This window comes from Poeciliopsis prolifica, unplaced genomic scaffold (assembly GCF_027474105.1).
Source record: "Poeciliopsis prolifica strain line A6 unplaced genomic scaffold, Auburn_PproV2 SCAFFOLD009, whole genome shotgun sequence".
Taxonomy (NCBI): Eukaryota; Metazoa; Chordata; class Actinopteri; order Cyprinodontiformes; family Poeciliidae; genus Poeciliopsis; species Poeciliopsis prolifica.
This window is the reverse complement of record NW_026562384.1, coordinates 8525342-8550702: the sequence shown is the minus strand read 5'-3', so window position 1 is coordinate 8550702 and position 25361 is coordinate 8525342. Positions and strand designations below refer to the sequence as shown.

General features: G+C 41.8%; 1 protein-coding gene across 1 annotated transcript in view; it reads left to right on the top strand.

The window, feature by feature from the left end:
- The window catches only part of nr3c1 (nuclear receptor subfamily 3, group C, member 1 (glucocorticoid receptor)), a 28174-nt gene extending 2886 nt beyond the window's left edge, over window positions 1–25288 (top strand). The window contains exons 2-9 of the mRNA XM_055034195.1: window positions 301–1457; window positions 17038–17198; window positions 17317–17433; window positions 17543–17824; window positions 17953–18097; window positions 19286–19416; window positions 19768–19925; window positions 20681–25288. Of these exons, the coding sequence (XP_054890170.1) occupies window positions 301–1457; window positions 17038–17198; window positions 17317–17433; window positions 17543–17824; window positions 17953–18097; window positions 19286–19416; window positions 19768–19925; window positions 20681–20833 (2304 nt within the window). The 3' untranslated portion in view covers window positions 20834–25288. The remainder of the gene's footprint in view (window positions 1–300; window positions 1458–17037; window positions 17199–17316; window positions 17434–17542; window positions 17825–17952; window positions 18098–19285; window positions 19417–19767; window positions 19926–20680) is intronic.
- The last annotated feature ends 73 nt before the right edge of the window (window positions 25289–25361 follow it).

The window sequence follows — 25361 nt, the reverse complement described above, 5'->3', positions numbered from 1 at the left end:
AATTATCTGACAGGCCATACTTTTGAGTCCAGCAAGGCATCTAAGCCTTCTGGCTTTGCCTTTGATTTTTTTCCCCCCCAGATAGCAAACAGAAGAAGCTTACAGATTCATTTCAGCAAACTTGATTTCTGAGCAGATTTTGATGTTTATAGCTTGCCTTTGTTTTGTAGAATCTCTGTGAGATTAATGTTATCATGTCTGGAGTTGTTGTTTGTATATTTTTCTGCTATCTGGATAGTTAAATTGTCAAATTACTGTAAGTGGGATTCTAACAATGTCTTTTCTTCCCTAAATCAAAAGATGGATCAAGGTGGAGTGAAGAAGATAGCGTACAGAAGAAATGACCATCTAAGCAAACTGGTCTACACTGAAAGCCCTGAGGAGGGAGGTCTTCTGAAGGTGGCTCCTCACAGTGCCATGTCCATCACCTCTCCTCCTCCTGTTGTTCTTCCATCCAGCCCATTAATGCAGCCTGGACAGGTGACCAACGGCCTCAGCAACAGCCCACTTCCAGAGGAGCTAGCCTCAGCCCCTGCCACGACCGGTTCCTCGGCTGACAGTTCAGAAACCAGGGGCGTGACCAAAGATCAGAGGCCTGAAGAGCTACAGTTGTTCCAGACGCAGACTTTCAACACTTTTGGGCATCAGGTCCTGCCCCAGTTGAATGCCAGCATGGCAGACATCACCCAGTCCTCCATGGACTCTCTCATCGGGGGGTCGGATCCCAACTTATTTGCTGTGAAAACGGAGGATTTCTCCATGGATAAAGGCGAGCAGGACCCCAACGATCTGGACCATGCCTTTGACCACATTGGCAAAGATGTGGACATGAACCAGAAACTGTTCAACGAAACCAGTCTGGATCTCCTTCAAGAGTTTGACCTCACCGCATCCCCCTCCGATTTTTACGTAGGGGACGATGATGCCTTTTTGTCCACGCTGGCAGACGATTCGTTGCTCGCAGACGGGGAAATGAGAGGGACAACTGAGAGGGACGTGAAACCCTCCGTGGCCGAGAGCGTCGGCACCACGAGAGTCTGCGACAGCAGCAAGGCATCGAGCCCACTTGAATCCAAGTCCAAGTCTCCTTCTTTGACCCCTGCAACCACTTTCCCCGCCGTGGTGAAGAAAGAAAAAGATACCGACTTCATTCAGCTCTGCACACCAGGCGTGATTAAGAAGGAGAAGTCGTCTTCGGGGTATTGTCAAATGAGCAGCTCAAGCCCCATCTCTATCTGTGGGGTGAGCACTTCAGGGGGCCAGAGCTTCCACTTTGGAATCAGCACCAGAAACAACGACGCTCTGCAGGAGAAGGACCAGAAACCCGTGTCTGGCTTGTTCCTCCCAGTAACGACCATCAGTGGAGCCTGGAACCGGAACCAGGGCGACAACTCAGTGATCTGCAGGGCCAGTGAGGTTTTCTCAAGCTCTTCCTCCTTCTCCTCCAGCTTTGCCAGGTAAATAAATGTTTGATTTAATCCTCCATAACCTTTAGAAGATAACATGTTTGCGTTTAACAGCAAGTCATTGCAGTATGTTGAAAGCCATGTTTTTAACAGAAATTTTTAGTTCTTCTAATGGAAGAACTTTTAGTTCTTCTAATGGAAGAACTAAAAGTCATTTTAGTCACTTTACATGATAGTGACTAAAATGAGGCCCAGCTGTGTCAAAGCATGGGTCAGGATGAGTATGTTGTTGTATAATTACATTGAATAAAAAGTTTATGGAAACTCTTAAAACATCTTTCCAAACATGGTCTTAAATTGCCTTCACAGTCTTACATTTGTAAAATGATTCATTCATTGTTTTTTTTCTGTTTTTAATTAGTTTTTGAAGGAAATATTTACTTCTTTATGCTTTAGCTCTGACTACTAATATGGATTGTCAATTATATTTAGCCTTTTTATGTGCAAATTTTTGGAAGAAAAATAGCTCAAAAGTGGCTTCTTGTGGTTTGTTTAAGTAATTGAAATCAAAATGTTTGTCTTAGCTCCAGCTCCTTTGTCATCAAAATGTGCATATAAGGAGAGTTTGGCCTTAATCCAGGGATTTTCTACTTGCTGTGCTTTAAGGAGTTGAATTGATGTAACTCATAGATGTGAAACGACTGGAGTCATGCCAGAGCTGGAAAAGACAAACATAAGAGGACAAAGTGCTGCTAAAATAAGGCAACCTATTGATCATAAGACATTGATGGTGACACAAAGGCTTTAGAAAAAATAACTTAAAAAAAACTTGAAAAAAATAAAGCTTAGGTTTTAAGTGCCTATTAAGGATCATAATTGAAATGGGTTGATTGGTCCAGTTTTAGTTAGACCGGCTGTTGTCGGTAGTATATTGAGCCCTATTGGCAACAATGTAACTTTTCTGTTGCGAACATGGTAAAAGTCTAGCAGCTTTCTTTCAGCCAACTGACTGGCAGTGCGCAGTAGTATCCCAGGTGGAGAGGTGGCTCTGCGTCTCTCAATGCGGCTCACAGCCGGAGAAATCTCTGGTCTCTCTAAAACTTTCTCAGCACAAACAGTGGGAGTGGGACGATGGAAGATTTCAACTTGAGATTTTAAAACCGGTTAGTGGTTATCAGCCCCTTCCTGAATTGGACAGTCGAGCTTATGTTGGCGTTGGTACCACTAAATATTTAAGCGGAAGTGAAATAACTTGATAAATTGTTAATAAAGCTGCAAAAAGGTGTTTTAAGAAACATTCAGCTGTCAAGTCAAACTTTATCCATAGTAGCCCACATCTGCAAAGTTGTACTTTACTTCTTTTACTCTGTTTTGTAAACCCGCCACTACTTTGATAAGAGAAGATTCTTGCAGTATTTCAAGAATCTTTTTGTCCTGACATGCATGATACCAGTTTTTTCATTCTTCTAATTTTTATAGAAAGACCGATGACACCTGGAAAGATTCGTTGCACGCTTCTAGACGGGTGTTGTCATGCTTTGGAACCGTTGGCTACTGATTGTTTGTTTGCTTGGCTTACATAACCTCTGTGCAGTGAAATGGTTTATGTGTCATAATTAGGCCCGAGCAGCTAAGCGCTGCGAAGGCCTATTGTTTTCCTACTGTTTCTTATTATTATTATTCTGCCCCCCTAAAGAGGGGCCTTTTTGGGGGCTTTATCATTTTCAAAAACTCACCAAACTTGGCGGACACGTAAAGGGAGTTTCAAAATTTTGTATTTTAAGGTCATTGCAAAAATCCCATAAAAAATGGCTCAATAGCGCCACCTACAAATTTTCAAAGGACCCTTTGCTATTCACTTACTTTATCCTAGAGACATGAAATTTGGTACACTTGTAGAGCTCCCCAGGACGCTCAAAATTTACAATTAATGTCATAGTGCAAGTATCACAGGAAGACAGCCATTTTGGATTGAAGGTCCAATTTTGAGGCCATTTTTGCCGTTTACAGCCTTCGTATTTGATCGAACTCCTCCTAGGGATTTCGATTGATCGGCTTTAAACTCGGTCAGTCTGTTCATAAGGCATGTCCCATCTAAAGTTATCAAAACGGTGAGTTTTTGAGTATGCTGAAGGGGGGTTAGCAGGGGTCAAAGTTCACCTACTCGCCGTAAAAAAATAAACTGCTATATCTCCTACACAGAAACTCACAGAGGCACCAAAGTTTCTATGATTGATCATCATTGGGTGTCCTACAATACCCTATGGTCGAATGATGACATCACTTTGGCCACGCCCCCTGAGAACAGGAAGTGTAATGTTTTACTGTGAACTTTCACTATCTGACCCCTTTGACCTCATCAACATGAAACTGTGCCCAGACACAGAAGACATGTTGGTGTGTTGAGGATTCCAACCCCGACCAGCTTCGATGGAGCAGGTGGGCGTGGCGGCATGGCGAATTGACCTGTAACGCCATCGCCATACGTTTTGCTCTCAATTCCACAGTTTCTTTTCCAGCTGCTCCAACCTCACAAGGATGGATCTTCATCCACTCCCCGACAGGAATCCATCACAATATTTGGTGGGCGTGGCCTAATTTCTCTATAGCGCCCCCTAGAACACTTTAAATGATCAGCCCCAAGCCATGCTTTAACCTACAATTACGAAACGTTGTACACATGTGTACCTTGTCAGGACTTACAAAAAGTCTCTTGGAGCCATGGTCTAATCCCCACAGGAAGTCGGCCATTTTAGATTGAAGTTCAGATTTTGACCCCATTTTTGCCGTTTACAGCCTCCGTATTTGATCGAACTCCTCCTAGGGATTTCGATTGATCGGCTTCAAACTCGGTCAGTCTGTTCATAAGGCATGTCCCATCTAAAGTTATCAAAACGGTGAGTTTTTGAGAATGCTGAAGGAGGGTTAGCAGGGGTCAAAGTTCACCTACTCGCCATAAAAACATAAACTGTTATATTTCCTACACAGAAACTCACAAAGGCACCAAAGTTACTGTGATTGATCATCATCGGGTGTCCTACAATACCGTATGGTCGAATGATGACATCACTTAGGCCACGCCCCCTGAGAACAGGAAGTGTAATGTTTTACTGTGAAAGGTCGCTATCTGACCCCTTTGACCTCATCAACATGAAACTGTGCCCAGACACAGAAGCCATGTTGGTGTGTTGAGGATTCTAATCCCGACCAGCTACGATGGAGCAGGTGGGCGTGGCGGCGTGGAGAAGTGTCCTGTAACGCCATCGCCATACGTTTGGCTCTCAATTCCACATTTTTGGGCGCAGCTGCTCCAAACTCACAAGGATGGATCTTCATCCACTCCCCGACAGGAATCCATCACAATATTTGTAGGGTGTGGCCCAATTTCTCTATAGCGCCCCCTAGAAAATTTAAAATGATCAGCCCCAAGCCATGCTTTAACCTACAATTACGAAACTTTGTACACATGTGTACCATGTCAGGACTTACAAAAAAGTCTCTTGGAGCCATGGTCTAAACCCCAGAGGAAGTCGGCCATTTTAGATTGAAGTTCAGATTTTGATCCCATTTTTGCCGTTTATAAACCATTTCAGTAATTCGCCACTTGGGGTCAGTATTGCTCCACAAATGAAACAGCAGATAATCAGGATGAAGAACAATATCAGTATTTCGCCAGTAGGTGTCAGTGTTCCTCCACCGATGATAAACAGATCCACGGGCGGATGGGCGTGAAAACTTTGTGAGTGTGTTGCCATGACATTTCTAAAAGGATAGAAATGTCAGATAATTTTTGTTGAATTAAATCATGCAGTAAATGTAGCGTTTTCTTACTTCTTCCAAACCATTTCAGTAATTCGCCACTCTGAGTAAGTATTACTCCAACAATGAAATAGAGTGCTTTAGAAACACAGCTGAAAATGATGAAAAATGACGAACTGTAGTACTTCGCTATGTGCATATGATCGGCTGTAAATGTCACGTGGATCATCCGACTGACGCCAAATTGGATACGTATGACCTTTGTTGACCTCTAAAGAGAACAACAGCATTGAAATATATTTTGACTCCACTGCGCGTCCTACATTAATCCGCCAGCTATATTTCCTCGCTAAAGCAATGAATCTATACCACATTTTTTTGCATCGTCAAGGATAGCCGCCGAACGCATAGATGCGTACCGCCTGGTGGACGGGCGCGGAAACTGCGCAACAACTTCTGTCTTAGCACGTGCGCAGCTTTGATGAAAACTGAGCAACAGCTTCCGCGGTGCGGGCGGAGGAGCTGAAAACTGCGTGAGAGCTTCTGTGGTGGCTGGCGTGAGGCGGCGGTTGCTCGTACCCCGCGGTGGACAATAGGCCGGAGCGGCGCTTGGCTGCGAGGGCCGTTCGAGGCTGCTTGCAGCTTTAATTGCTTGTTGCTGTTGTAGTGTTTGTGCTGCTTCAAAATGAAAAACGAAGGCAAGAAAAGAAAAAATGCTTCTTCCCGTTATAAGAAGCCCTTGCAAAAATAGAAGTGTTTAAAACAAATGTTAGTTGTGTTGGTAGTGATGCTATTAATAGTTCAGACCAGACGGAGCTGAATAACCAGACTCACAATGTGATTATCAAATGCATGTTATTTGTTTGTCCATTTTATCTTATATTCTTTCTCTGTCTTTCTTTTTATTTTTATTTTAAACCTTTACTTTTCTTAAGTTAGAGAAACGCACAAGAATTAAAATATGCTTGTGCTATAATATATATGTGCAAAGGAAAATAAGTTAGATTCTGTTAGTCAATGGCTTAATTTCCAGTCAAATATCTCTTAAAAACATTTTATATCAATATGTTTGGAGTAAATTTGGTGTGGTAAACTGAGGAGGGAATAGAGCCCCTATCCCAGTCAGCTTGCCGAAGCACCGCCATGCTGCAGCAACAACAATTTTCAGTGCTGATAGTGTTACTGAGGGAAATTTAAGTAGCATGTCACAAATGCTAAGGCTATCTAGCCTGGCTAACCGATGACAGCAGATAAGATGTTTTCCTGGAACGGTAAGTTATTCCTCTGCCATTAGAACATTGAGTAGCAATACACAAAGTTGATAAGACAGTGTTTGAAACTTCCTCCTGGCTCTGATTGGTTGTTTTTGATCGGGAGCGGTGCATTTTTGCAGATGGCAATATCAGATCAGGGGGAAGGTGGAGGAGCTGTCACATACTGTACTGTCAACATAGTGACCATTTTAACAAATGTATTTATGGGGGGAAAAACGTATAAGTATATTTAGCTAGCCAAATATAGAATGTGAATGTATTATCCTTGCAAATATTTCATCCAAGCAATGTTTTGCAGTAATAATATTGCGCACACTGACATTGCAATGACAATTCAAACTCACTATAACGTTAAAGACTTTTTTTTTTCTTTTAGGAAACCTGGAGATAGTTAACAGGCCTCTAAATTCTGGGCATCCCTACTAGAAATTGTTTATTTTGTAACATTTGTGAAATGTAATGTGAAAGCTTGCTGTACTTATTTTGAAAGTCTGGAAATATCTGTTTTGGAGTTTCAGCTTGATGCCAGATAAAGTCGTCGTCACAGAGAAAAGAACCTGCGTAGATAAGATGGTGAACCGAGTGAACTTGCTTGGTGAGAGGTTCCTTTAAAAAAGATGAGCTTTTTTTAAAGGGGGAGTTTTACTTTGATCTGAGCGACTTTGTTAACTTTTGCAGGAGCCTAAAGGGTCGTCTGCTTGTTTATGGTGTGTCCCTGCTCCATTATGCAGTCATCTGTTGTCACAGTAATTTATTATTATTTGCAAGCTAAAAGAAATCTCTTTTTGAGTTTGTTTTTCCTGAGTTTTTCTACATCCATGTGTCATCACAAAAGCATGTGCAATGGCCACACTTGGTCTAACAAGTAGAATGAACAAATTATGACCTTCAAAGATCATTCATGCATGTCCTAAAAGATTAAAATTCTTTGAATGTATTGAAGGATGAAAGTGCCTCATTGTTCCTGTACTTGTTTCAGAAGCGTTGCATTAACATTTCTGCTGCAGTTTTTTCAAATAGTCAGTATTTACAACCGCCCCCCACACCCCCATCAATGCATCTTTGATAGCTTTATTACTTTGTTGCCCTTTAAAGTGTTAGGAAGGAGGCATCGTGTGGAAACGACCAGATCTCATGTTTGTGTCACTCTCACATTCACGCCTGTCTGGTTTAGTATCTGACAGGGAGAGATCAACTCAGTGTTTGCACGCCAAAGGGCCTCGTGTTAACATTGTGGTTTGCTTTGCTTATTCTCGGTTCCACCTTCACTACTCGCTGACATCTGCATGGTTGCAAGATGACCAGGAGCAGATGGGTAGAGACATAATATACACCTCCTCTTCTCCTGACCCGCTGCTCAGATCACCCGGTCTTTTGTGTTCTGAGTCGGCGTGTTTGTGTTTAAGCTTAGGCTTACGCCTGTGTGTGGTGTGAGGCTGAATTATCAGTGGGCGTGTGGCTGTTTGCCCTGTCAAACATGTCAGGGTGTAAGTTCAGCATTTATGTGTGTGGAAGTTTGTTTTTATTGGGACATTTTTCTGCATCCTGAGGCTTGAAGGCTGGAATGGTTTGAGGGTAGTTTCTTCAGTTTTTACAAGCAGTGCTGCTCCTTCTTCCTACTAAATATGTCCTTGCCTGGTACTAAATAACCGACCTGCCATAACCTCAGACTCTGACATGGTTTCTGTGTGAAGGAGTGACTCAAAGTTACCCCCGTAAATAATTATTTCTCTCACAGTTATTTTTTGGCCTGTTTCAGCAGTATGACTTCCAAAGCTCTTATTTACATATAATAAAGAATAATTTGCTCTGGGAAATGTCAGCTTTGTTACTATTCTGGTGGAATACACACCCACCCCGTTCACGGGCTAACTGGTTCGACTGTGTGAGGTGATCTGATTGAGTCTGAGTTGTTGTGAAAAGAAATACCTGCAATGAATTGCAAAAACACGCCAAAACCGAATTCCTCTGGAAGATCCCGGCTCTTTATTAGGCCTGTGTTTGCTAACCGTTGTTTGTGAGGAAGGCATTTCCTCCCCAGACCCTGCAGACCTGTTTTGAATATTTATTAAAGAGGCAAAGCGCCGTGGGCTATTTGGTCTGTAAATTCAGGCTTGTTCAGTACCATGAGTCTTCAGGAGGTCTTGGGGGGCTTTTTTTTTTTTTTAATTAATTGTTTTATATTGGTGAGCTCTTATAAAGCTGGTTTCCTGCGTGTGCAGACAAAAGCAGCATGGTGTTGCCTCAGCATCCTGTTGTAGCAGCATGCAAAGCTTTACACAAACTTTACACGCCTCTGCCAAAATACCAGCTTTTTGAGCCTCAAAAAGTTAAGTCCATGAAGAATTATTTAAAAACATTTATGACTTAATGTGGGTGTTACAAGGTTTACGGAGAAGCCAAACAAACTCGCTGTACAAAGCTATTTCATGCACATCATCAATAATTGGAGAAGATTTGAGACATTAACTCGACAGGGAGGGCTGATCACAATACACACCATCACAATACAGAAATGCTAATTGTCTTGATAGGACAAAATCTGTTGTAATCTCTGCTTTTGTTTTTCTTCCAAAAACAAAAACCTCTACACCAGGAAGAGTTCGCCCAGAACCTTTTGGGGAAACTGGGTTATGGTTAGAACCAGGCTCCGAAACTAGACGATTTGTCTCGGTGGGTAGAATAATTTGCAGGTCAAAATACCAGTAGCTTTTCACGCCAAACGTTCATCCGTCTGCAAGTAACCTGAGGATAAAGAGGGATTTTGGCTTACAGAATCACTGGGAATGCAAATATGAAACCATCTCAACAACACATTGACTTAAGAAGAAAATTAAGGTTTTGCAATGGCTTAGCTGAATCCAGAGGTAAAACTAACACAAAATCTGAGGAGTCACCTGATAAAAGCTGTTTGGTAGATTTGGAGAACCTGGCAGCGGGGAAATGTTGTCCGTTCATCTTGTATTTCCAGCATCAGTTCAGTTTTAGGGCCAATAGCTCTAAATATTTAAGTGGAGCTGAAACAATGTGATAAATTGTTAATGAAATGGAGAACAGCTGGTTAAAACGTAACAAAGAACAACCTCATCTGTAAGGATGTGATGTCCTGATGGTGGGGTTAGCAGTAGCTAAATGGCGTAGTTTCAGCCTTTCTGCTCGTGGTTTAATTGAATTTCTTGAAGCAGTGGCTGAGTCTCGTGTTTTATTTGTTCGTCTGCTTTCATTGGTGTAATTAGGACAACGACCTCTGTATTACTGCGACATGAATAGACAGCCTGTATGGTGCTGCGTTAGTGCGGTAACTCATTCAGTGCAATTCACAAGAGTTTTCACTTCACAATACTTGTTGCCTCAGGTTTTTTACACAACAAGATCAAGTAACTGAAGCACATCTCCTACCGACCTGAACCAACTTGAGGCTTGTCTGCTATTGTCTAAGTTATATTATGCATTATACAAGCCTACAGCAGTCTTTAAAAGGTAAACGACGCCATTTTCTGTTTAAGCAAACTGTTGCTTTAAAAGTATTGGTTTGACTTTTTGTACGAATGAAACTAACAAACACATCTCCAAATTTTGTCTATTATTTATACAAAATTAAATGAACAGTTGCTTTTTAAAAGGGCTATAAGTACGTTAGCTGAGTCTATGCCACCAAAACACACACACGTGTCTAGAGCTCGCGTGAAAATGTCTTGCGATCTTTTGCCAGAGACAAAAGGGAATTCTTATAGCTAAAATCCATTTTTTATGTCTTGTGAAGAAGGAAGTTGGCTCTGTGTCTTTTTCTGAGTTTATTGGGTCATTTTCTTTAATGGTTCTTAATGAAACGCCATCACAGACGAGGACAGGAACAAGTATTTTAAAGGGTTCGGTTCATTTGACTCGGTACATTGTGAAATCAAACCACACCAGTTGAAAATGTAATGAATGTTGGAATTTCGGTTCCATATTGAACCAGGCCTACCATTATATCTGCTGTGAAAACAGCCCGAGTTGATACATAAGTCCGTATCTGCTTTTTAGCTAACTGCAGGACAGAGACTTGGACTTAATCATCTATAATTCAAAAATGGAAATATTTGTTCTCAACATTATCCTCAACATCCAAAAACTAAAAATGTTGTCCAAAAGCTTCTTTAAAACATTTAGAAAGATCAACATTTAAAGTGAGTTTAGTGATTGTATCAAACAGAGTCATGACTTTGTACTTATATCCATTGATCTATAAACTGTAAATGTATCCTCAGCACTTTCATAATGTCCTTCTGCAGCAGGTCATGGATTTAGTATATTCCTCCCTCTGTCGATCTTTTTATTAATTACATGGAATAACACTGTCGCTCTCCTGTATTGATGGGATAAGTAACGAAAATGAAAAATTCAATAGGTGCACATAAATTCAGACTTAAATAATATTAAGTCTGAATTTTATTTGCAGTTTAGCTTCTGCTTCTATACATAGTATTTTTTATTATGCATTTATTGGAAACAATATTGCAACTGCACTTTTTTTTATCACATTACTGATCGGGTAGATCTAACGTGAATTCAGACAACAAAACTACTGACAGAAAACAGCAGATGGTTGAGAAGTGTCTGAAAGGCAGCAGCAATGCAGAAGCAGGGAGTCGCAGTAAGTGAGATCCTGCTGCCGTCTGGAATTAGGCTGCCTGACGAGGTGCCTGGACAAGTCGGAGATCTCACTGTGGTGGGAGAACTCCACGGTATTTCTCACACGGGAATACTGAGTATGCTCTGAAAAACTGACTGACTCACTGTTTAACAAAGCTTCAAAGAGGGGGGGAACAATCAGAATAAAGTGGATTACACCCCGACCAAGCGCTGAAATATTGCGATTTGTCTCAACTTCTGCTATTGACTTCCTTTGATCAATAAGCTCCTGCATGAACACAAAGAAGTTGCATAAGTTTTTAAAACAAACAAACTGAAAATCTCAAAAACAGTTTTTGTTGCTGCAATGTCTATGGGTATGCTTGTTGGCCCAGCAGCTGTTTTTCACAGCTGTAGCGTTTCCAGGACTTTGCTGTGACTTGAACATACATGCTTCATAACGGCTAACCGAGCCAAATGCTGGTAATTATCTGCTAATTATTTTGTCTTCGAATGAAAGGTAGCTGTGTCGAAAAATCTGTGAATGAAGCAGTTCAGCTGATTTGGGCAGCACTGTGATCTGATCCAGTTTGAGCCGTTTCTGGTCTGTAGGAGTTTCATAAATAGCCGTACGTTTTCATATAAAGCCCACATCGTGCGTGACAGAGTTGGTCGTTCTCAGCTTTCGCTATCTGCTGATCGCTTGGTCAGAGGAGCAAATGTTTCTGTGCCACACCCCTCGTCTCCTCTCTGTCTGTCTCTCCTCTCCCTTTCCTGCTGTTTTACTGCTGCTGTAGTACGCTCAGAACTGGTTCAGGTCCACTCAGCTGGTTTGATTTTTCCACACTCCCAGAGCTTCCCCTGAACCACGTCAATACCTCCCTTTGAACGGCTCTTCTAGTAAATATTTGAATGCTTCATAAGTTTCTGCCTACAAAACGCTGCTATCTGAAATGATCACATGCTACGTGTTTTTTGAACAGTCTCGTCGAATATTTCAGGCCTCCTTAAAGAGGATTTGTGCACTGAACACTTTCTTATTGCTGAAACTCCATTTCACTTGCAGTGTTGCAACATTAAATCGCACATAAATGAGTAAAGGTATGAGCTAATAGTTGCTCTCTGCTGCAGATTCAACATTGAAGTCCTGTTGAACCAACAAACAGAAACATTGGCTGGATGCTTAAATGTTCTTCATGCATTTTAACCAGTTAAGTCGGACTCCATTAGCCCCCCTCCGGACCTCTGACATAAGCCAACTCTTGTTCGTGAAAATTGAAAACACTGGAGCTCTGTGACGGCCTCTCTGTGTCTGTCCATCTTCACTCCCTGCAACTAAGGGCAGAGAGCTCGTCTGTCAGCAGAAACCCTGAGCTGCTGTAAATCACCTTCATGCTCCAGCTTGCGTGTTTGCGTGTGTGTGAGATGCTCGCTTGTTAGCTTTGTGCATTCATGTGTGGGTGTGCACGTGTGGGCGTGTCATTAGGGCCGCTGACGGCAGGAGCGTCCGTGCGTCTGCACGAAGCTCTCGCTCTTCTGACCTACTTTTCTTCCCGCCTCCCCACATCTGGCGCCGAGTGAGTGCACCCGATCAAATGCCAGCCATTCCAGCTGCTTTCACACTGGTGCAGCATTCCCCCTGCAGCCACCGCTTTCATTTTTCTGTTTACTTCTTGTTTTGGTTTAGCATAAGCAGGACTCTGGAAATTTGCTGTGTTGAGGTTAGGGAGAGGCAGCAAACTGTGTTGGTTTTGCCTCTCTCCCTTGCTTTTTTTTTTTTTTTTTTTTCCCTGTCATTGTTGAGTCAGCAGAGTGAAACTTGGGAGAGAGGGGAGCTAAGGACAATAAGTTTCCACTCAGCAGACAGCATTCAATTCATTTTGCAGACCAGGAAGCAGGTTCCCATCTACACTCTTACTAACGGCTCCCTTTAGGAAAACTAATATGGAAACTCGGATCCTTTGGGGTTGTTTTTCTTTCGCTTCATCATGTTCAGTTTCCTCCTGTGGTTTTGAAGTCAAAGCTGCTGCTTTGCGCAACAAAAAAAAAATTTAAAAATAGGTAATCGAAACAAGGTTGTAATTACAGCCGGGCTGCTGTGGACAGAACAGAATTTTTTAAAACGAAGATGATTATTTATCACATTGATATCTGTGAATAACATTTCACTCGTTTCTTCTTCTTTTATAACATGGCTTTATGAAGTTGTTTTGTCATTTTTATTAGAACTGAGATTATTAATTTTGACAAATTGATTTGGCAACTAATTTAGTTTTAACCTCTCTAAAAAAAAAAAAAAAAAAAGAAATTTCCAGAAAAAATAACATACTCAGAACAATAATTTAGCTAAAACGGTACTAATGTGTATATATTTTGCATTAAGATTAGAGAAATCTTTCGTCTGTTAATATTTTCTATTGTTATTTTTTAGCTGCCGATGTATCCGTCGCTCCAAATTGTTCAAACAAACACTAAAGGAATGCTGTTATTGCATTTTGGACGATGAAATGTTTTTTTTTTCTTCTTCTTTAAAAACGGATTGAATTACTTGCTTATTTGAAACGTATTTCTTGTATTGTGTAAAAAAGACTTCGGTGGTTCAATGAACAATGAGCAGAACATGCCAATGGTAAATGAGTTATTAGTGTTTTTGGTACATAGACTAAATATAGAATAAACATGTGCAAAGTTCAGTAGCTATTTAATTGTTTTCACAGCAGGTTTAATCATTTCAGTTCTTCACCTTCGTGTGACGAGAAAACAGAGAAATGACATAACTTCATCCAGCCTCACTCAGCTCTCTTCAAGCAAATAAACGCTGACAAATATGACTTGCACACAGCCTTGCTCTCACACAATAGAGTTGAGGAATATATTAATAGTGACCCATGCATAGCGACTGCATGGAGTCTCTAAACACAATGGCTCTTTGGAGTGTCAGAGTGTCGCATGCTTCCCTCCTAATGGCCCTGTGTCGTTAACTGACGCAGCGACCATAAAACATTTGACATCTTAAGAGCTTCACAAAGGTGAACGCTGTGTTTACGTTTGCCAGGTGGCACACGGAGGTCCTTGCATGCGCAGCCGTCGCATTTCTTTTAGCGTTTGTAGGCGCACGTTGCAGATGTTTCTGGAGTGGAACAGAGTCAGGCTGTCTCCTCTCGCCCTCCCTGCAGCTGTGTTGTTGTTCTGCGTGTGAGAATGATTCAGAGCGTGCAGACCAGTTCCTGCCTCACTATTTTGGTTGGTCTGACCTCGGGAAAGAAGCACTTCCTTAAGCTCGTCCCCTGCTTTCCTCCGTTTGCTCACAGAGGTTTGAGGGAGACATGTTTGGGTCTCCTCTGCTTAAAAAGCCATTTTACGTAAAAATTGTGCGGTTGAAAGCGTGAGCACAGGAAAAGCATACATTAGCGTTAGGTTACAGTTTTTTCACATATTCAGTAGATTATTATGTGGTAGACGAGCAAAGTTTTGTGTGACGGTGACACAGATTGTACATGGTTCTCTAAATAATTTATTAATAAAAATTCTAAATGTGTGGCATTTATTTGTGTGCAGGCTTATATTGGACCTGGAGATATTTTAGAAAGAAAAACTGGCAAATATTTTCTCCCAAGATGGGAAAACATGTAGAGACATACACCAAAACACTGAGGTCAAGTTTATTTGGATAGCACATTCCAGCAACAATGTAGATCAAAGTGCTTTTTTTGAAAGGAATAAATATTATATTTTGCCAAATACTATAATGAAAAATCATCTAGTAAATACACCTTAAGTATTCTGAACAGTGTTTTCCGCATTACTAACCAAAGGCAGCTCTGAACAGGTGGGATTTTAAATGTGATTTAAAATAATTCAGTGTTTCAGCATCTTTGCAGAATTTTGCTGATGTAGCAAAAGGTGGTTCTACAGATTTCCTCAGAGCAGAGGGAGGTAAATGCACTCCACACTTTTTAGATTTAGATTTCTTAGGAAATATGAAAAGTATGATTTTTTTTTTTTTTTTGACCACTTCTTTATTTTACTATCCTGAAAAATTCAAGCACATGTCCAAGTTTGTGGTTGCAAACATCTCTAGACGGCTCCAGGAATGAATGAGTGAAGGAACGAACGTGTTTTGTGTTTACTGGTAACTCTGGGGGCTCACAGGTGATCATGAACTGGTAAGCAGGGCACTGGGACACTGGGATTATTGCTGGCGAGCCTTTCCCCCACATGTACCTGTGATCGATCTCCCTGCTGTAAACTGCAGCAGCCACGTTTCTGGTCTTGACAAAATCGACGCCCATCTCGGAGTGGCTGTGCTCTTCTGGCCGATAGTAAACTCTCAGGGAATGCGAGAGCTTCCTGTTGACAGCCGGCATTAACTCATACAGATGGGTTCTGAAAGAGGAAATTTGGTCTCACCGCAGAAGCGCTGCAGCTTCAAGCGGTTTGTCTCCGACGGTCCACAACAGATTTGTAGTTCTGTATGGTATAGTTGGATGTGAGCTGCTTAATTTGAGGTTTGCTCGCGCGCTGCACGGTGGTGACTTCATTTAGTGTGCACTTGTTGTTGTTGTTGTTGGGTGCGTATTGTGAGTGAGGTAATAGGATCTGAAAGCCCTGCAGCAAAGCCAACACCACCTCCCTGTCTGAGAGGACAAACTGGTTCCCCCTTTATTTCCTCCACCGTCACCATCTTCATCTCTGTGAGGCGGATCCCTGGCCAGAGCAGCTAAAAGGGCTTTGATGATGCTTGCGGTTTCTCTCTTTGATTGCAAACAATTAATTAATTCAGTTCCACGCAAAGTAGATTATAGCTCATTTATTTGCGTGGCTGACCCCTCCGGCCCTGTAAACATCATGGTTTTTCTCCCACTGACCACCTTTGTTCAGGCTGACCCAACAGAGGTGGGTTTGTGCCAGCCTGTGCTCACAGCCTGCCATCTATGACTCCCCCCTGCACACACATGTTGATTTGTCTCTGATAGCCGCCCTCACTGCCGGCCCAGACGATGCACCGGCTTGCTGCTCCTAATCTGCCTCTGCGCTCGCGTAGCGGCAAATTTCGACGGGCAGCAGGTCCAGAGTGAAAGTGGATCGAGAACTAACTTCTCCGAGTAGAAAAACAAAAGAGGCTTAGGATTAATTCTCCAGCCTCCGCTCAGCCGTAACCTCTTGAAATACAACCCACGAAAGGAGCTGGGCTTCCCTGAATTCCTGGAGCTGCAAACCTTTTCATTACCTCTCTTTGTTTTGATACGCTGGATGTGTATTTGAGTTTAGCTATTAGCTGCTTCTGCTGTCTGTTTTAGTTTCAGTCATGCATAGAGAAACCACAGAGGCTGCAAATGTTTTAATAAATTTAAATTCTGCTTAATGTCTTTGCAACTAATTCAACACAGCTGATTTCATTCCACACTGAAAACTGTCTAATGATATGACTCATTAAACGTGAATAAAACGTCCCTGATTCAAACCCTGCAGACGTTTGTCAGTGCGTTGAGCCTCGACTTGGAGACATTTATCATTTAAACCCGTTCACTGAGGTAGCATGCACACCCACCCAGACATGCACAGTATTGTATGTCAGAGACTCCATATCCTTTCTGTGTGGCTGTTTGTGCTGTGGCCACTGGGCTTCAAAGGGGTGTTGACATTTGGCGCATGGTTGCTGCAAAAGCCTGACATCTCCTAGTGGTGGTGTGGAAGAATGCATCCCCAGCCAGTGTGGACTGGAGCTGGAAATGCTTGTGGTTCAATCAAAGGAGAGCGGGACGGTTTATAGAAACCGCTGGATTTAAATGGTACCACAAATCTTAATATATTACAGTTATATAAACAAAAATGTATCCTGGGACTTTGTCTCTGCGAGGAAAAGTTTGCCTCTTTCATTGAAGCGTTTAGAGCTGTAAGCGGAGACGAAACGAAGTTTCCTTTCAGATCTTCGCTTTCAGATGCTAAATCTATTCACCTTTGTTTTCCTTCTCATGTTTCAGTTCCATCTCCAGACAGGAAGGGGGCACTCCAACATCCACCACCCAGGGAAAGAGCGGGACTCATAAAATCTGTCTGGTGTGCTCTGATGAGGCCTCGGGGTGCCATTATGGAGTCCTCACATGTGGCAGCTGCAAGGTGTTCTTCAAGAGAGCAGTGGAAGGTACAACGACATCACTGATAATTATTAGCATTTGTGATTGCTGTGCATGTTGACCGAAACATGTCGATGTTGAGATACAAATTTATTTAACAAGTTGATCTTATTTTGCGTGCCTCAGGCCAGCATAATTACCTGTGCGCTGGGAGGAACGACTGCATCATTGACAAAATCAGGCGAAAGAACTGCCCGGCCTGCCGCTTCCGCAAATGCCTGATGGCCGGCATGAACCTGGAAGGTACAACCAGACAAACAGCCTCCGAAGCAGGTTGTACGTTCTTTTTTTTTTTTTTTAGTGCATAACCTTACCTCTTCCTGCATCTTTCCCCTCGTTTTCTGTCCGAAAGCTCGCAAAACAAAGAAGTTGAATCGCTTAAAGGGCAACCAGAACAGCAACCCGCCGGAGATGATGCCTTCGCCGCCGGTCGAGGCTCACTCGCTGGTGCCCACGTGCGTGCCTCAGCTCATCCCCACCATGCTGTCCCTGCTGAAGGCCATAGAGCCGGACACCATCTTCGCCGGCTACGACGGCACGCTCCCCGACACGTCCACGCGCCTCATGACCACACTGAACAGGCTGGGTGGGCGACAGGTCATCTCTGCCGTGAAGTGGGCCAAAGCTCTGCCAGGTTAGCGATGGGTGTAGCTGCTCGGGATAAAACGGTTGTCCGCTGCGGTTTGACTGATTCGTTGCTAGAACTTTAACACCGAGGCTGAACCCGGGTTTATGGGGCATATTTTTTTTCTGTCTCACCAGGTTTCAAGAACCTGCACCTGGACGATCAGATGACCCTGCTGCAGTGCTCCTGGCTCTTCCTCATGTCTTTCAGCCTGGGCTGGAGGTCTTACCAGCAGTGCGACGGCAGCGTGCTCTGCTTCGCGCCAGACCTCGTCATCAATGAGTAAGCACTGACTGCACACTTATTTGATATTTTAAATGCTAATAATGAGAGCCGGAGGGAGGCGAGTGGATGCCCCACAGGACGCCTTTTGTTTTTCCTTCCATAAACGAGCGAATCAATCACCTTGGTCTGTTATAACTGTCCAGACTTGAGTTGTCAGGATGTTTGTAGCAACAAGTTGAGGACTTTGGTTTATTCTGTTGAGGTTCAGAAATCTCTGAAAAGATTTTTTTTAATCCTTCCTGAGTCCAACTGTGTCTTGTTAACATAACATTTCACTGACAGAATCACTTTGCATGTGGTAAGTCTCCTCACAGATGACCTAACATGGAAAGATTAAAAATTCACTTGATTTATGGTGGAAATAGTACGTTGGTGTCGTTAAATTTCCTCTGGAAAATGTTTTAAATCTGAGTGTAGAGATCCTCAGAGCTCCACATGGTTCTGTGTGTGGGTGGCTCCAGTTCAGGCCGTCATGCAAAGTTGATCCAATTAACTTGTGGTTTCCAGTTTATGCAGGATGATGTTGCTCCAGTAACAAACCCAGATTAAGTCCACGTGCAATGCCGTTTCAAATACCCGAAACGCATCCGTGCACGAAGTTAGTTCTGACTTGCTCTGTTAAGCTCGTTTATTGTGACATAGATGTCCCAAAGTCTCAGTATTAGATTCATTTTTGTTGAGGCAGAAACACATGTAACAGTAGCAGGAATCTAGACTCTGTGCACTTCTCTTTTTCATTACAAATGCTTGACTTTCAACATGATGCCTCCAGTTTTGCTCCACCGCACCGGATTTAAAGCATGTGCAAGGGCAGTGCTCGGTTATATAACATAAGTGAAGCATTGATTCAGTTTATTCCCTTTTTTTATGATTGAGTAATTCAAGGAACCAAATAAATGTAGCTTTTCAGTGTGATTCTTTCAACAATTAAGCGTCACGGTTTTGTTTTGGTCCATGCAGCTTTCAGCTGTCTCTCCATGTTGAAACACTCAGAAAGCACTTAGTTGTGCTCAAAGGCTGCATGAAGTGTCATCCTTTATTTTTACAGTACACCAAAGTTGCAATGTCTGATTTTGCTTTAAGTTTTAATTTATTGAATAATCACCCAGATTCAGGTCCAGTGGGGCCAGCCAACCCCTGAATGAAGTTTGCGTGTTTTTACCCGTTTGCGTTTGAACTCACCAGGGAGCGGATGAAGCTGCCCTACATGGCCGAGCAGTTTGAGCAGATGCTGAAGATTTCCAGTGAGTTCGTCCGGCTGCAGGTGTCCCTTGAGGAGTACCTGTGCATGAAGGTCCTGCTGCTGCTCAGCACAGGTCAGACTTTTGCTGATAATAAATAATGCAAAGTGCATTTAGCATTTGTACCCCTTGTAATACATTGAAATCTTATGAGCACAAACTTGGGCATGTTTTAGTTTTCGTTATGAAACGAGCGCAACGTGATGTAAAATTGTGATGACAAAATTGCTTTTGAATTTGTTTGTTTTTTTGTTTTTTATTCAACATAAATTAGAGCAATACATTCCTTCAGTTTTCTGACTAGAAAAGGTTTCATCTTTCTTTCTAGCTTGTCTTGTCTAGTAAAACTGGAGCTACACCGAAAGTGGTTGGATTTGCATATTTTCCTGCGTCAGGTGTTCACCTTGAGTGTCCCCTCTCCCGCAGTGCCCACGGATGGCCTGAAGAGCCAGACGGTGTTCGACGAGATCCGCATGTCGTACATCAAAGAGCTGGGAAAAGCCATAGTGAAGCGCGAGGAGAACTCCAGCCAGAACTGGCAGCGTTTCTACCAGCTCACCAAGTTGTTGGACTCCATGCACGAGGTGCGGCATGCGACACACACACACACACACACACACACACATAGAATATTTGGATTCACATCAGCTGTAGAGAAAACCAGCAAGTGGTCATTATTGCCTTGTTTGATGACAGAGATTTTATCCCTGAGTCAGCCATTTTTAATTATTATTGAACAGGCTTTTCTAAAATAATTTTTAGTAAATAATTTCTGGGTTTAGGAAGAAATTACTCTGGCAGATTATTTCACTGTGACAGAAATAATCTTCCAGTGGAAGTAGCGCTTTTTCCATCAATATTAGAAAATATTGACTTGAAACAATCTCCTTTATGTTTTAGACTTTATTCCAAAATGGGATTAAGAGGCAAACTTAAAGAAGTAATGATTGGACAGATTGAAGGTTTACCCAGTACAAACATTACTATCATATTATCTTTTTTTTTTAACAACCAGTTTTAATGTTTGTTTTCTTTAATGTAAATTATCTATTTTTATTTTTAGGAATTAACAAGGTGACTTATGTTTCCAAATTGAGACTTTTGATTTTATTTGGGGATATCAAAGTAAAAGGCGCAGTGCACAATTAAAAAAAAAAAACATCATTTTATTTGTAAGTTACAATACTGGAAGCCATGTATATTTTCTTTCTCGCGACAATAATGCACTGCTTTGTGTTGGTCGGTTACATAAAAGCCAAGAAAATACATAAAATTTGACAAAACCTCGACAACAGTTCAATACACGTGCAAAACCCTTTTTGTTGCGCTGCGTCCACAGATGGGCAGCGGACTGCTCAGCTTCTGCTTCTACACCTTCGCGAACAAATTCCTGAGCGTGGAGTTCCCCGAGATGCTGGCCGAGATCATCAGCAATCAGCTACCAAAATTCAAGGCTGGAAGCGTCAAGCCTCTCCTCTTCCACCAGAAGTGACTGTTTCCCGTAGCAGCAACAATGCCTTAAACTCCCACCATGTCACCTCACCAGCCCGACAAAGCCTCCCCCACCCCTTCGCCCCCTCGGGAAAGAGCAACAACGACAGGACTTTACACCAGTAGGGAGCGGTGTTTTTTTCTAGCATCTCTGTGCAGCAGGCTGATGGGTCTGATGGGGTGGAGGTGGATGGGGGGGGGGAGAAGCAATGTTTGTGTAGGAACCAGACCGTGAGCACAAGACGTTTCGCTGTGTTGAGTAGTCTAAGATGTAGTGTCTGATAACGAATAGGAAACGTTTGTACAGCTAACGGCAAAGAGAAATAGGCTAAAATTCATGTTGTCTCAGGTGTCTTACCTTGAAATTCAGAGCGATATCTGAAATAGATATGACAAAATATCTATGTAAAGGTTCTGATAGTATTTTCTACATTTTCAAAGTAACAGTTTATACACTTTTCCAGGTCATCGTTGCCCAAAGAGGCAACAAATCGGAACAACACGCTCTTATTACGTAGGCTTTTTGTGTTCCGCTTTTAGTTTTTATAGGAGGTTGTAACGAAATGTTTTTTCAGCCGCACAGATACAACAACGAAAAGGAAAAAAAAAAACCAACAACAACAACAACAACAGTTTTCTAGTGATTTTCAAAAGCATATTTTATTTGCTTTGATTAACATATAAAGTCGTGTGGGCCGCTACCTGATGGAGTCCTCCCACAAGCAGACCTCTTCCAGGTTTACATGTCAACTACAAAAGGGAAAAAGATGTGCCTTTTTTGCTTCGAATATCATCTAAGCCATTTTTTTCCTGCTACACGTGAACCTCTCATCATCTACCTTCATTATAAGTTGATTGTACTTTTTTATATTACACGCAGTTGCAGCTTTTCTCTGTTCTTGTGGCTGTTTATCTTTACAAATGGCAGCTCGCTTCATCCTCTGTGTGTAGAAGTGTTGCTCTTGCTAAGAAATGATATTTAGCCTGTTTCCCTTCCCCGCGACCCGGCGCGCACGTCGGCGCGACCCGGCGCGCACGTCGGCGCGACCCGGCGAGTACTCGGCGCTCTGCGAAAGGCTTTACAAGACTGTGAAGATAGGCTTGGCTGTTGTATATCGGTCTTTGGAGAAAGACTTAAAAGATGGAAAGTGTGGACTGTTTTTTTCCATCTTGCCCCAGTAGTCTAATCTTAGAAAACAAGTGATGGATATGTGCGTTTCTCAATCACAAGTGAAAGGGCATGTATTGTTGTGCTTGCAAGTTTGTCGTTTTTTGATATTTGGAAGTACTAATAATATCTGTAGATTTATTACTGCTGGAAGTGATTAGAGAATAACCGTCCTGCACCCTTTCTCTTTTTTTTTTTTTTTTTTTTTTTTTTTTAAACAATCGTTTGGAATAAATAGTCGTGATTCCTCTGAAGACTCTTCCTCCGCAGTACAAACTTTGCTCTTTGTAAGAATTGGCTATGAGTACCTTTTATTCTTGAAACTGCGTACGTTTTGTTTTCTTTAAGGGATAGTTCAATTTTTTGGGGGGGGAAACCAGTGTTTTGCAAAGACACAGGTTGGTACTACTGTCATGTCTCTGCTATAAGCCCAAGTTAAGAACATGAAAAAGTGAATCATGACTGAAAGAAAGAAAGCTCTTACCTCTTGTTATCGACCATTTCTTTACTGAGACGAGAGGTCTGGCCTCCACCAGCTGACCATCCGTCTCTGTCTCGCACAATTGCAAGCAAGAGAGCTACATGATTGTAAATAAAAAACATTGATATGATCAATTAAAACTTAAGTTATCTTTATGCCTGATTTGATAGAGTTTTATAAATAAGTCGTGTTTTTGTTGTCGAGAAAATTCTAAATGAAGAATTGCACTTATAATATAAGATATGAATTTGAGTATGATGCAAATGCAATGACAATTTGGATTCAAAGTAATCAATAAACCTTCCCAGTCACAGGCGTGTAGATTACTGTACTGCTAAGCAGTGCCTTGAACTTATAAAATAGAGTTCTGTGCCATCCTTTCTGGTGTCTCATAGACCGCAGGATGTAAAATACTGTCAGATACCCAAAACTCGGAGCAGCGTGTAACGCAAAGGGCTTCCAGCACCATGTCAAATATATCCCAGAATCCCGCATCACTGTAGAGACATGATGTGTATTAATCTCAGGTCTTAGCAAGAACACAAAATATGATGGGGTTTTTTTTTCCCCAGAAATCAAATATAATCCTTTTCAACAGAATAAGCAACGGCTTAATGAATAAACAGCACTTTTGTTCAGGCGTTGGTCGATCATGTTAACCTCCCACAGACGCTGATAACTGATAAGTATCCCCACTGTGCTCTCTCTGCGGCCCAACTTGACCTAACGTTTGTGTGTGTGTGTGTGTGTGTGTGTGTGTGTGTGTGTGTGTGTGCCGCACCCTTTGCATGTGCTCTGATTGTCTGCTACGCAGCCGTGCCCCGACGACCCCCCGCCTCTTCCCCGCTGCGTTTCTTTTACCGCTCTTTGCATCAGTTACCACATCGCAGTGAAAAGGTTCTGACTGCAGAGGCAGGCAGAACTCATTGTTTTTATTCTCTGGGAACTCTTTTTGTGTTTTGTTTGCTTTTTTTTTTTCCAGTGCCAAACTCCTGTTTTTTTTTGTCTATTTTCAGGGATGCTAAAAGTTGGTCAGTATTTGTATTATTATTATTATTTTATTTTTTTAATTCTCAGACAAATCCAAGCATTAAAGCGTAAACACTTATCTGGCGGAAGGAGCAAGAAGCCCAGAGCTGCCTGACCTTCAGTCCGATGCGGTAACGGGGGAGTGCGCCGGTGTTTCTGAGTGCTGCGTTGCAACGTCTTTCTTCTAATCCGCGCAGCTTGTCGTCTGTTTGTCTCCTAACTCCCGATCTGTCTGTTCCTTCGAGATTTTACTATGAATGTGATACTTAGAGAGTTATCAATAAATTAGATATGAACTGTTATTTGTAGATATGTCGTGAGCTGCCAGAAAGAAACAAAATATGTCAAGTAAACAACTGCAAAGTGCTCACTTATATATATATAGTATATATAGAGAGAGAGATATATATCTAAATATAAAACATGGCAAAGCGAACTGTTTTTAAATGTTTATCCCAAATACATAAAGAAAAAGTACCTATATATGTTTTACTCTGCTCCAGAGCTCAGGTTTCAAAAACAGATGATCTGATTCACACTTGCGTTGATGTCCACCTTCTGCTCCGATGTGAAGAACCAAAAGCGTCCGACAGCTTCACACATGCGTGGTTACTTCTGTGTTTAGTTTTATTTTATTTTATTTTTAACGTTTTGTTATTTTTAAAAGTCAGTTGACAGATGTGCAAAGTTGTAAGGAATCTGCCTCCGCCGCTCATATACTGTCTGTAGACTCTAACAAACGTTCTGTTTTCCTCTGAGGTTCAACCAGAATAGATGAAAACCATCCTTGCTACCTACCTGTTTGAGGGTTACTTTCACATTCAGTGTATCCAAATCTCTGCTGCTGCTCTTCATCTTTACAAGTATATATATATATTTAGAGAGAGAGAGAAAGAAAGATAGATATATGTATATACATATAAATATATATGTAAGAAATTGCACACTTGCCTCATCTTGCCCAAAAATGTATCCCGTTTACATTTTTGCGCACAACTGAATATGCAATAGAAAAGACAGCTAATCTATCAACTTCACCTCGTTTTTTGTTTTCCTCGTTTTTTTAACACGGTATAAGCTACTTTCATACAGGGGATCTCACTTCTGACTTTTGTCTCTGCAGGCCAGATTTTCTTATATTCAGAAAATTGTAATCACTCACACAAACGACCTATTTAATGTTTGAGTACAAGGTGACCAAAGGCGACACATTACACACAATGTCAGTGTAAAACTCCAGAGCTCTGAGATGACAAACGCACAGCTCTATTCAGCGGGTCCCGCAAACCCATTTTTTGTTTCCCTTTGTTTTTGTTTTTTAAACAAGCCTTTGGTCAAATTGTGTGATACTGTGAATAGGATAGGACTTGGGCTTTTTCATACACAAAACTGTTTGTGAAAGTAATCAACCAGCTTGAATCTAAGAAATTGCACTACCCAAATATTGTTTGAAAGTCTATTTTGTATAAAACATATGCAGACAGAAACTATGAGACTAACAAAGGGCGGATCACGTTTCACTGGTGTATGTTTTCTCAGAAAAAGAAAAAAAAAAGAGCTTTTGTTTGTTTGTTTTGCCTAAAAAGTTTAATATGTACATATAATCCATTGTAAAGAACATGTGGTGTATTTGTCTTCAGATGGTTTTTCAGCACCTTCCCCTCTGTATTATTTCTCCTCTGTAGCGTGACTCTTGTCGATCTTTCTCCTCCATCGATTAAAGGTCAAATCGTACGTGTTTGTGTGGTACTTCTCCAATAAAAGCGTCCGAATGCTGACGTTAGCTCCATTCTGAACATTGGACATGGTAAGCTCGTTGTAAGCCCCTTAACTCCCCCCTTTTTTTTTTTG